Below are 14,617 nucleotides of genomic sequence, written 5' to 3'. Positions count from 1 at the left end.
CAACTTCAGTGAATAGTCGCTCTAGTGCCTCAACATTTTTAAGTATAACAATACATTTTTAATAATAATAATAATAATGATAATAATAAAAATATTAACAATTACGTTTTTTTCGTTCGCCAGACTATGAAAATCAAACCGTTACTTTGTTTACTTTTTTTAATACACCCGTTTTACGGATTAAACTGTGAAATGCGAGCGCCTCTCGAGTGCACTGATTATGCGTTAGCTAAAAGATAGGACCACGGCCACTTACAAACAAATGACGTGCAGATAAATCCGTAAAAATTTAACATCATATCAAAGTGCATAAATAGGCCACGATCGATTGTGGGTTCGACATTACGGGTGTGTTGTACACTCGGCACGCAACACGACCGCTCAGCCAACATGTTTAAGGTAATCACTGTGTGCATATGGCTATTCGCCTTCAACAGTCTTAATGTGTCGTCCGAGTATGTTTATGAGGGTTTGAAGAGCGATTCGGTCGAACCAGACTGGTGGCAGACGGAAATTATCTATCAAATATACGTAAGATCGTTTAAAGACAGCGATGGCGACGGAATCGGAGACCTGAACGGTGAGTCTTAACAATCCATTGACTGGTATAATATTTTATTGTTTTTTTGTAAATCTTCACATATCAAAATTATTATAGCCAAAATACCTATGTAACGACTATTAAGTTTAAACTAAAAGCTATTAGTATATAATATAGTATATTGATTTAATTTATTTACAGTGACATTGATTTCATAATTATTTATACTCACAATTTAAATTATATTATAATTTAAAAGTACGCCTTTTGATTATTTACTTTTAAAATCAAATACCTCATTAATAGATTGAATATGATATTGAAAAACTAAAAAAAAAACACAACATTATACATTTTACGTAAAGAATGATTCATTTAACTAAATGTCCCCCCCAAAAAAATTAAAGATATAAATAATTCGACTTTTACAATGTAATGCACTAATACATTTAAAAATATTCCAAAAATTGAATTCACATCAGTAAATAAACATTTTTGTGTAATTATTTCAATGTAAAATATTATTAATTACGATATTATAGTTTGAAATAGATTGTTATTTTTTTCTTATAATGCATTTATTCTTATTTTATTCAGTATTCTCATCCCTAACAAATGATAACGATTAAATAAAATATTTACACTGTTATAGAACTTAAGAAGTGATTTAGATTATATTCTACCAACAACAAGAAATCATTCGATATTGAATCAACTAAGTCATAACGTATAGGAGGGCTCTTAATAAGTAATTGCATGTAAAAAATAAAGACAACTTACTGCCATGTTTGAAAAGTGCTTGAGTAAAAAAAAATGAATATAAGTATTCAAATACTTTTTATATACTCAAATCCATATTTAAAATATTTTTGAAAAACTACTTGAACACATTTATTTTTAGTACTTTTCAAAGTATCTACATTTTAAAATACTAATTTTTGAATAGTTTTTTTTATACATAAATATAATAATTTTCTATGATCAATTATTTAGATCGTATAAAAAAAAAACTAAGAAATTGTGCACTTAAAAGTGCGCATTTAAGTCAGAAAATATTAAAGGTATTTCAAATTTGAAAGTATCTATGGGATTATAAATATATTGCTTATAGTATTTATATTTGTAAAATTTATTGTAATTATATAATTATATATACCTACCTATATATTTTTCACTAAGTATTCAAATACGTATTTGAAATAATTTTAAAAATTAACTGCGAATTTTTGTCTTGTATCTCGTTTTAGATTGATATTTTATGTTAAAATCTTAAGTTTAATAGCTTACATGCATATTTAAATTGTAAAAAAAGTCCAAAATATCGTTAGGTAACAAATTTCGGTATAAAGTATTTGAGTATAACATATAGCTATTTTTCGATCAACCAATAAAAATATGAAATTGTATACAAATGACGGGCCTACACATTACCTCTATATCCCATGTCCTATCATCACATTGATGATTTAACAATTGTTTTAATGGAATAACATTAATAATTTATCATTACTCATACGCATTCAACGTACACGTTATGAAATTTTATTTTGTCTTTTGTAGGTATAACAGAGAAAGTCCCATATTTTAAAACTATAGATGTTGGCGCCGTTTGGTTGTCGCCAATATTCCTCTCACCACAAAATGATTTCGGATACGATATATCAGACTACAAAGAGATCGATCCTATTTATGGCTCAATGGCAGACTTTGAACGGATGAGGGATGAGTTTCACAAGCATGGTATGTGATCTTATTACTAATGATTTTTTTAAAAACGGTGTACTGTATTGTTGATTCTTACACATAGGCATAAAGGTCTTATTGGACTTTGTGCCAAATCACACGAGTGACGAACACGAATGGTTCCAAAAGTCAATTAAGAAAATAGAGCCCTTTTCAGACTATTACGTATGGAAAGATCCGGTCCGTGATGTACATGGAAATAACACGCCTCCGAGTAATTGGGTTAGTTATACAGATATCTTATATTTTTATTTATTATATAGTATAAATTCACAGGTAGCACCGTTTCGATATTATAATATTATGTATCATATTTGAAAGCAGGAAAATGCATGAGCTGTATGACCAGATTTCCTTCTAAATATTCTTATTTAGTTTCAATACAGTGCTTTTAACGTTTCTCTTATAAAATATCATTATATTTCCTCCAAAGTTCTTGATTCAAGGCATAAACTCTTCTATCGCATTATGAATAGTTTCATTAATGTCCACAAATTACAAATCTCTAACCTTTGTACGTAAATAAGTCAACACACATCAGTTTGTTTTTTTTTCGATTATTAAAATATTTGACCATAATTTTTTGTAAGCACCATATTTTCTAAAAAATAAAGTATTATCATTAAAATATATCTTTATTAATTGTATTTAAAGTCTCTGAAACCTTAATCGTTTTTACCAATTATGAAACAACATTTAATTCATGCGCATTGTTTGTAAAATTGAGATTTTGTACAATATGTCTAACTTTGAACCCGCACGGTAAGCCTGTAAACGTATGGTTGAAGTTGATTGGCAGTTATATCTGATTTATATTGATGTACCTAACTAAATTACTGATAATGATGTACATTTTAAACACACTTGGGTTAAATATCAGAATTAGTCAGTTCAAACTTGATATGTTTTATTAATTTATTACGTCTAGTCCACCTCCCCTAAAATAATACAACAGTTTTAGTTAAAAGTTTGTATGTAAAAGCTAATTTTCGTTTTGAATATAATATATGATGTTCTATTTATATAATGTTTTAGTAGATAATTAGTTGTCAATACTTACCTAGCTGTAAAATAAATATAAAATATTACATTTAAAAATCATTATTTTTTATTTCTTTGTTAAGATATAGGGAAAATTGAGTGAAATTTATAGAATTGGAATTTGGTCATACGCACTAAAAATTATAGTAAATTGTATGATTTTTAATTTTAAATCTGACTTTACACTAGAGTAAAAACTGAGATAAATAAAATGTTGTAAAAAACATACGAATTTTTAAGGACAATCATCTGGGATGATGCTACTGGGCCAACTTCCTCATTCAAGCCATCCGATCTTCCTTCATTAAGGGGTCTGCGCGCGACCTGTTTTTTTGCTCCAAAACATGTCTTACAGGAAAAACTCTCACGCCTCGTAGAGTGATCAGATTTTGATAATTTTTTTTTTTGTTAAAAAGAGGAAAACTTCTTACAGGGCGCATTGAACTTTGATTTACAAAATTCTATTTACGAGTTCTATAATAAGCTTTTGAAATTTACAAACTTTTACATGTTTTTAATTCTTAATTTTTTTTTGTTTTTAGCATTGTAATCAAAAATCGAAGTTCAATCCGCCCTGTAAAAAATTGTCCTCTTTCTAACAAAAAAAAAATTATCGAAATCCGATCACTCTACGAGGCGTGAGAGTTTTTTCTGTAAAGTGTGTTTTGGTCGATATAATACACCCCCCTAAATAGGTATGGGGTAGTAGATTAGTGGAAAAGACTTATAATTGAGGTAGGAACTAAAATATAAAATGTAATTTTCAAATTGTATAGAATTGTGGAAAATTTGAAAAACTGGCACCGGGACCCTTAAATGTACGTCTTATTGAACGCTATATATTTTTGTACAGGTGGATTGTAAATATAATGTTAAAATATAATGTTTATTATAATGAAAACTAAGAAGTAAATTTATGTTTTGCAAATCAGTTTAAAAGTAATGGTATTTTGTAGTATTAATTTTATAAAATAATATTATTTTGATGCATATTAAATATTGAATGAGTATTTCATTTTAAAATGTCTCAAATAATGTTAATCATGACAAAACATTATATACCTATGTACAGTTTATTATGTTACACTAACTTTATTCACTATGGAGTTCAATTAAAACTTAAAACTGATTTAATAAACTGAAGTATGTGTCAAGAACAATAAAATGTAATCTTTCAATATATAAGAAGGTATTTAAAAGAATATTGTATTTATATAAATGCATATTGTATAATATTATATTATATACAATTCGTTAAACAGTATTTATAGTATCTTATACACATATTGTTTCGTTATAATATAGTAGTAATAATTAGTAAACAATAGAATAAATTTAAAATAACATTTTATTAATAATAATCACTCATGAAATAAAACGTGTTGTAGTGTTATACACTTATTGTACCTATATTAATCATATAATAATGAGTTGTTTAAACTATTAAGATCACACGATGCCAGGACACAATATTAAATACCTACGTCTAAAGCCACCACAGTTCGTAATTACTATTAATATTATCCCGTAAGCTTATAAATGAAAAGAAAAGAAAACTTCCTTGAATATATTATAAAACTAATAGATAAAGTATAACAGTAATTTAACCGTAAATAACTGAATAATTGCATTGGTCACCAGTTAATGTTTTTCATTATAACTTGTGTCTTTTTTATACATACGTCAAAAAAAAAAAAAATACAATTTTAAAAAACAATTATGAAATAAAATATTAATGACTACTTATTTTAATATCTATATACGTTTAAACTCTATTATTATATTAGGTTTTGTTGATTTCCAGTTAGGTGTGTTCAACAGTGGGTCTGCGTGGGAATGGAATGAAGAACGTCAACAATATTATTTACATCAGTTCCAAGTGAAACAACCCGACTTGAACTACAGAAATCCGTCGGTTAGAGAAGAAATAAAGGTACATAGTACACCAGTGATGTTAAAAAAAAACAATCATTCCGTTGTTGATTAATATTTCAAACGAATAATTTTATTTCCCAAGAACACGCTGTTATATTGGTTGGGACGTGGCGTCGACGGGTTCAGATTCGACGCGGTGAACTATCTATTCGAAAGAGAAGATCTAGCTGACGAACCTAAGTCTAATAAAATTGGCTATTTGGACACCGATTACGATTCTTTAACGCATACGAGCACACTTGATCAACCTGAAACTTATTCCATCGTTCGTCAATGGAGGCAGATGCTGGACAGTTACAGGACTAGGGAAAAGAAAACCAAGTAATTAAAAAGTAGAAACATAAATATTTAAGTTAAGCATAGACGCAAATTGAAAAAAAAAACCTAGGACATACAATTTGAATATGCTATATTGCAATTGTCTGCTTGCCTTTAATATATTCAGCCCCCTCCCCCCTCCCCAATCAAAAGTTGAAATTGCGCCGATGATAGGTGTGTAACCACGTCATGTTATAGAGTTGGCAGTCACCACTCACCACTCATCATTAATCACAAATTGTTGATACTATTAAAGTATTAGCGAGCAATAATGGTGAATCTGCATTCGTTACAAATAGCCAATAGATATTAGGTACTATAATAGTATATAATAATATGCAGATATATACTGGTGTTTGTCTACATGTAGGTACAATAACTAATAAGTATTTGAGGAATGTTGAAAAATCATTATTTTTTGATTAAATATTTGATATTGTCAGAATATAATTAAAATTGTGACTGTAACTCAAAGTTAGAGATTATAGTATTTTTATTTAGAATTACTAAAATTACTTTAGTTAAGACGTTAAGTTTACTCTAAGTTTACGTCTACGGCTGACGGACACATATAAAACACACCATTGTAAAATCAAGACATTCATCACTCCAGTCAGAATATAAACACATAATAATATTATAGTACCCAATAATTTTTATTGATTTACATTTAATTATAATTTACTTTTAATAATTACACCTTGGAATTTCATAATGTTCCAATAGTAAGACACGCATTACTTATTCGATTTCGAAATTCCAATTTTATTATTTATTTAATATTATATTTATTGATTATTGATTATATATTTTACACTGGTATATATACTGGTTTATTTACGGTTCATCAACACGGTGTTTTTTAGGTTTATGATGGTGGAATGTTACTCACCATTTGATAAAACTTTGTTGTACTACGGTAGTAATTCAGAGCCTGGCGCTCATTTTCCATTTAACTTTTTATTCATCGGAACGTTCGATCAACAGTCTGATGCTGCTAAGGTCCATAACATGATCAAATCATGGATTCGTGGTATGCCCACCGGCATGTGGCCTAACTGGGTGGTGAGTAGAACAATAATTGATAGATCAACTTACTATAAATACTTATTTGAACAGTAATATTATCGGTGGAAAATTATTATAACGTTCAGTTAGGTAACCATGATAACGCAAGAGTGGCTTCGAGGAGCAATCCAATGTTAGTTGATGGACTACACATGATCCAACATCTGTTGCCCGGCACCTCTGTGACTTATTACGGAGACGAACTAGGTCTGATCGACACAACCGTTCGTTGGGACCAAACAGTTGATCCAGCGGGGCTTAACGTGGGCCCCTATAGGTTCTTGAAATTCAGCAGAGATCCCGTGAGGACTCCGTTCCCATGGGACAGTTCGTATAACGCAGGTGAATAATTAAGTGAATAATGTGTAATAATACTGCTGCAGTATAGCTTTACAAAATAATAATATGAGTTACTTATTCTGTATCAGAAAAATTCATTGTTACCTTAATCCCTCGTTTCACATGCAGGTTTTTCTAATTCGTCTTCGTTGTGGCTTCCTCTTAACGCCGATTATTGGAAAAAAAATATGGTTGAAGAATCAAGGTTTAAAAGTAACCTAAGGTCATACAGGCAATTGGCTCGGTTAAGGAGGAGTCTCACATTTGTCAAAGGCGATTTGCATTTATACACACTGTCCAAATGGGTGTTTGGATTTTCACGGTAAGATTTTTAATAACTGTTGTGTACTTGGATTATTGTATCATTTAAGTATAAGATGTTTCACTATTATCGTTATGAAAATAATATTATTTATTAAATCATAATATTATTAGGTACATACCTATTCTATATAATAGGTAAAAATACTTGCTTTTATATTTAAAAATAATTATTATACAATAATAATTATACATTTTTAATAATTATCTTTATCTCATAAACTTTAACATAAAATAAAAAATTTTTTCTTGTTTACTATTACTTATAACTATAATTAGTATTATAATTTATTTTACATTTTTACTTTTATTGGAATACTAACATACTGACTGAATAACATATTGTACTTGTATAAAAAATAACGGTTTGATATTAATTGTTGTTTGAATTTTCATTAGTTAATTCAATATTATTGTTTAATTTAGATACATTTAAAGACGAAATGTAGATTAATTAAAAATGATTACATAATACAGGTATAAGTGTACCACACATTTATTTTCAATTTATAGGTCTTCTAAAATTGTTTAACTTGGCAAGATATTACAAAAACGAATATGACTAATTGATTGATTTATTTAGGAGTTTTTATGATCACCCGACTTACTTCATTGTAGTTAATTTCGGGAGTGAAATAGAAACAGTTAACTTGATGGAAGCTAGAGGTACTTTACCATTAACTATGAAAGTTAAGGTATCTAGCATTAACTCTGGTTTTGTTACCGGGTAAGTAACAACATATTTTACTATTTAATAAATTTATAATTATTAATATAAAATAAGAATTTTATACTTCCTACTATGCAATTAATTAATATAATATACATTTTTATATTTAATTTAATTTAATTTACTTATTTGTAATTTTTTTATTGTTCTAGAAATTTAGTACGTACTGATAGTGTATTACTGCGCCCGAAAGCAGCTCTTGTACTTACAACCTCAAGAATGAACGAAGATACATAATCTAATTTATACAATATTTAATAGACATAAGTTGTACAAGATAAGTTATATTGTTATGACTTATAAAAATGATTGATTATAGTATTAAACAATGTTTATATAATTGTAATCACTTCTGAATAAAAATATTTGAAAGTTTCTAATGATATATGATGTACCTATAATTAAAAATGTATAAGAAATAAATTAATATTATAGTTTATATTATTATTAATGTAAGCTTGTTGACTTTCGATAAAAACGATGAATTTACCAAAGGCAACCGTTAAAACATAAACTATAATATACCTACAAATAAAATAAAGATATTAATTTATTTTATACTCTAAGTAGAGCGTAAGAAGAATGTATTGATTATACAATGATATGTGTTTTTTTTTCTGTCTGTCACCAACAATTAGGAAGTATAAATGCTCTGATTTTCGAAATAAGCATCTTTTCTGATAGAAAAGTGAATATATTTGGTACTTTTAGGAGGTCAACATTGAAAAGTAGTTTTAGAAAGCGTAAAAAAAAACAGTAAAAAAGTTTTTAAAAAGTGGTAATTTTTGAAAAAATTGATTTCATTTTTTTGGAGTAGCTCAAAAATAAATAACCGTAGACCCTTGAAATTTTCACCAAATATTTATAATAGTATTTTCCATAAATTGTAAATTTTCGAAATATTTTGACTTTTTTTGAGTTAAATTTAAAAAATGTTCAAACTATTTTTCAATTAGAAATTCATAAAAGTTCCTTTCATAACAGACTAAGATTAGAAGTTTTATGTGTGTGATCGATGAACGCAGAGGCGTGTCAAAAAATATAATGTATGGCTCATGCGGGAAGGCAATTTCAGTCTAAATCTTAGACAAAATGCACCCCTCGCCTGCGAGTGAAATAGCTCACTTTCCGCCCTTGCCACAAAATATACTATGATTCATTGCAATTTTATCGATACCTAATATTAAGCGTTACCATATATAAATTGCAGATAGATTATCTAATTAATTATTTGTTACAATGATTATGTTACTGTTGGAGACTAATTATAGAGAATATGACATGTGAGAATACTCAATCATGAGAAGGGAGATAGCATTTGTAATGTTTTTATTTTGTTCCTATAAAAAAAGAAAATGATTACAATATGAATATACGCCTTAGGTAAAGCAATTGTCGATAAATATTAAATAGTATAAAAAAAACATTTGAAAATAACCATACCCAATTGTCATGAAAATTTCAACTTTGGATTATCATTATCTGATAATAAATTAGACATGGGAACAATTGGAAGAAAGTTGGTTTTAACCATAACACGTTTACGTTTAAATATTATAGAAGACAAATAAAATAAAATACAATTTTTTTGGTATAAAAGGGTCAAATGCAAAATTTAGATGAAACGAGTCTACTCATTTTATATTGATTTGTATGTTCCTTGTAAAACTGGAAACTGATATTTTGATATTTGCATCAAACTAAAACGTAGTTTTGTTAAAATTATTATGGGGTTGTTTATTATGTCATGTCACGACATTAGCCTAATCGTTACATTTGAATTATACTACTAGCTGAATTAATTTACCGTTATTCTTTATCTTTATTTTATTGAACATAATCAAAACTATAACTTACAAATATTATATCTATGTACCTGTTTATAAATTATAACTTAAAATTGAAATCATTATTATTTATAAAAATAATCTTTTTCACAATTTAGGAAAATGTAGTTCCGTTCTTCATGATCTCATTGGAAATACATTACTAACAAAAAAAGGATATAATAATTCACCACTCGTTTGTTTTTGTGAATTAAATATTGTTTATTTTTCAGCTAAATATTATGGTATTTAAATCTGTAATAATAATATGCGGTGGGAAAACCAATTAATAAATGTTCTAAAAAAATATAAGCAAAATGATTTATATTTGTAGATTCAAATAGTTACATCAAATATTACTGTGTGGTTGTCAGTTGGACGGGGTGGCTTGACAATATCTCAACAGAATTTATTACAAGTTTACCAAAATAAAATGTTAAAACTGACATTGAATAAAAATCTAAGATATCCAACAGATACACTGTACAATAATCTATAGGAATACTGCCTGTTGAAAAATTATACTATAAATCTATTGCTAAATTTCTAAAAAAAACTTAATATGTTAAATCATTTATCACATAAAATTAGTTAATGTCATCAAAACTATTTACTGAGTATACTAAAAACAATTTTCTATGGAATTTTCCGAACAAACGATATCATGAAGAAATATTCAAATTGTTGAGACAAAAATAATTAATAAAATACCTATTGATATTATTATAAACCTTTCACTTGGATTATTTAAAGTTTAAGTAGGTAAATCAACGGATATGTAATTTGCCACGAACAACGCATTGTCAGATTAGTTAGTGATATAATATTATAAAAGTGATAAATTGTTGAACTTTATAGATATATATTTCTGATTGTACCTATTTCTTTATTTTATTTTTCAGTTATCTACTGTTTGTATTACTTTATGTTATCATAGGTATACCTATTGGATTTTTTGCTATTATTTATCATTGACATTGTTTGTATATTTTTGTTATATTTTACTGTCTTAGCTATTATATTTTCATAAGATGAATATTATATACATATATGTAGTCTATAATTGTATAAAAACTCCTGGACCCCCACTCGAGTTCTCATAGTGGGGCCCAGTAATGTATGAAAGCCAAACAAGATAAACAAATGACTATATTAACTTAATTAGTTGTAAGTTGAGTGAGAAATTTTCATTTTTAATTATTTTAAAATTGGAATTTTCCTCAACCTTGAAATATTTTTATTTTATTTTTTTCATTTATATGAATTAACGCCATTCGGATTTTTACAAGTAAGATATATAATAGAACATATTATATGTATATAGATGAACTAAATATAATAAATTAATGACAGTAATAATAAAGTACAAACTAATAATATAAAATTATACAAACATTAATGTGGCCTTGGGCTAGAGATCTACTATTATTGGTATTGGACATAATTTTTATGATTGGAGAATTTTTAGCAAAATTCCTTTTGCATATTGGTGGGTAAAAATAATCTTGTGACCTAGTATTGCCAGGAACACGAATGCTGAGTTGTTCTAGTATACGGGGGCATCAATGAGCCCTTCTAATAATTTGGTAGTAATGTTAATACATAATTCATTACGGCGTTCTTATAGTGGTTCCAGTTTCAGTATCGCATTAATAGGCCCATAATATTGAACGATACCTATGTTTTTTTTTGTATTTTCATGTATGAGTACGTATCAATAAATGTGTTACTAATTATCCTATATATTTTGATGATAAAGGTCAATATTTTTATACTGGGATATACATGGTTGAGGAATATACTAGGGTGTGCATTTTTTTTGTGTAAGTATATAGGTTAGGTTAGGTAAGGTACCAATCACCATATAAATTTAATTTAAATTTTTTCGTAGGTACAGAATTTTAAATATTGAAATGAGAAATTCTCTACTAAATAGTTAAAATGATTTTATTATTCATTATTATATTTTATAACCATTACGAAATCCATACATTTAATTATTTTGAATTTACTATAATGATAAACAATTTAAGTCGTGTAGCACATAGCACTTGATTAGTTTAATCTTAGACACGATTATGATATTTTATAACTGTAATAATAATTTGACTTTTACACAACACAAAAAAACGTTAATAATTTGACTTTTATATAACACAAAAAAGTGTTGAAAATATTGACATAAGATAATAAATAGTGATAAATACCAGCCATAAATTAGGATATATTTATGAAGTGGTAGTTAGGTAGGTATAATGCTTACAATTGATATTATTGAGATAAATAAATGACATTTACCTGTTTGGGATATGCCTATAATATAATGCAAATACGTTGACAATTTTGTGCCTATAAGTATATCTATATATTATAATTTATAATAAAAGTATATAATTAGTGAAAATAAAGGGCTCTATAGAGTCTTAACTGCAAACAACTTTGTATATAAGGATAGTGAGTGCTGAGTGTACTGCTAGTTCCTATAACCCATAACATGGTCAGTGATGTGCCATTAGGAATATTCCCCAAGAAATGTTCTCAGGAACAGGGAATAATGCTGGAATATTCCCCAATCTCTCGAGAAATTTCTTTAAAAAAAAAATAATTATTATTTTTATGTTATTCAGTGTTTCGATTTCAGTATGTTTATTTTTATTTTTTCAACATAGGTATATAAATGAAAGTTGGATCGTTTATTTAGTGATCATTGTACAGATTTTAATTAAAAAAATAAATTATAGTTACTTAATAACTTTCTTTTGAAGAATAAATATCTAAACTGACATAATATCAATAAAGAGTTGTCATTTGGATCATTTACAACCATAAGTTTAATTTAAAACTGAAATATATTATCAATATTTAAAAACTTATTATATTCACAGGGGAAATTCTCGAAACTATATTCCCGGGAATTTGCCCATCACTAAACATGGTAGGTACTCGTATATTATTATAATAGTAATATACTTTTATATGAAAATTCCACAACGAAAAACCATACAAAACGATTTTAACAATTAGATAGATCATAATAACTGGTTTAATATATAAAATGACTAAATAGAACAAACATTTTTTAATTTGCGGAACAATGATTAATGATAAATTAAAAGTTATAATAGTCAACACATTTCAATGTTTTAATATTAGTGTAAAATGTATTGCCTAACTACATTATTTATACTCATTTGTAGTTGGCCTAGAATAATTGTCTACTTAATTAATACTATTCCATCTCACATCGTGTCTCGTATGATACCAACATTTTAATTTTCTAACAATCTTCGCCCTTATGCGCTTAATAATGTTTATGTATTTTTACTATCATTATTAATATACCTACCTACCAAATCTTCATAAATAATTATATTGTGACCAACGCGATTCTATAACGTTCGTAAATATTTTTCACTGAATATTTGAAGAAAAAAAATAAGGTGCCTCTACATCTAATCGCTGCCAGTCGTCGCGGTGTGCGCGTCTCTTTCGGCGACGTGTTTTCTATTGTAAAGTTGTACACGGTGGGCGTGACCAAAGTGGCAGTAGGCACTACCGCCACTGTGTTCGCGTTGAGAAAAAAACGAAAAAGAGGGTCGACGTTGTGGGGTCGACCCACCCTAAATACAATAATTATCGGTTTCCCTTGAGTGTGTATGTGACAGGACAGATCGGCCGATGACGTGCGTGTAGTTATCGTGGAAAAAACACACGCCTTATTCGACGCTACCGAGGTTTACGTGTACATTTCTTTTTCGTCGTATATGTACTCGTACTCTGTAATTATATACTTACGTTTTATTTTGAATGTTACAGCAGACGACTAGAAGATATATAGTAGTATATACCATAGTATACTCTATATAAATACACTAGTAGGTACACACATGGGCATATTATAATACGAACACTATAAAACGTATGTATACATCACATAATAATCACGTGTTATAATATACACGTTCCCACAGTGTAGAGTGTGCATATCAATAATATATATTATATTATATATGATTGTGATTGCATACCGATATGCAACTAAAATCTGTTAAGAGGGCACAATAGGCACAAATCAGTAAAAAAAAAAATCTATGTATTATATAATATCTAATTTATAATGTACCTATAAATGCTTTTAATGTTATCATATTGTGGGTCTCCTGACCATATTCGGCATGTTGTATAATTAATAAAGAACAATATACAAATGGGAATTTTCGTACCTACATATAAGAAAGATTAATTGAAAAGAAAGTGCTCCTTAAGTTTACTGAGATTTTCGGAATAACGGCTGTCGGACTAGCGAGGATTAACTACAGCTTGAGACGGTAACTATAAATTTCAATAATGTAGATAATTACAATCATTATCATAAAGTAATGTTAACTGTAAATAGGCATTACTGACTTTCGCAATAGTGGTAGGGAATTAAGATAAAAAAGATAATTTAAATCAAGTATTTATATAGTAGGTACGCACTTACGCACTATCGCGATTGCCTATAAAAAAGTATATTTTAATAAACGTGTTGTTTCCTACATGGAATCTACATGATTTGACTCTCCAAAACAGGCAGTGGTTGACATGTGTTAATTAATATCATAGCTTAAAGCTTACATTATGTTATAGGTAGCCAATTAGGTACATAGTTTTTATCTGTTACTTATACTTTGTATAAGGTATATGAGCTTATATAATTCTATCATTAACATAATTATATAACTTATTTTACGACACATTTAAGTATCATGCTAG

At 27.7% G+C, this 14,617-nt stretch overlaps 1 protein-coding gene across 1 annotated transcript; it reads left to right on the top strand.

Annotated features, from left to right (window-relative positions):
* The first annotated feature begins 338 nt into the window (after nt 1-338).
* S1 (sucrase) lies at nt 339-8,474 on the top strand. The gene is given in 10 exon segments (NM_001126135.2): nt 339-580; nt 2,102-2,281; nt 2,349-2,506; nt 5,130-5,258; nt 5,343-5,581; nt 6,445-6,643; nt 6,733-6,988; nt 7,115-7,307; nt 7,890-8,033; nt 8,189-8,474. Coding segments are annotated over 10 exon segments (1,773 nt in total). The 5' UTR covers nt 339-390; the 3' UTR covers nt 8,274-8,474.
* Nucleotides 8,475-14,617: the final 6,143 nt, after the last annotated feature.

This window comes from Acyrthosiphon pisum, chromosome A3 (genome assembly GCF_005508785.2).
Source record: "Acyrthosiphon pisum isolate AL4f chromosome A3, pea_aphid_22Mar2018_4r6ur, whole genome shotgun sequence".
Classification (NCBI taxonomy): Eukaryota; Metazoa; Arthropoda; class Insecta; order Hemiptera; family Aphididae; genus Acyrthosiphon; species Acyrthosiphon pisum.
This window is presented reverse-complemented; position numbering and strand designations above follow the sequence as displayed.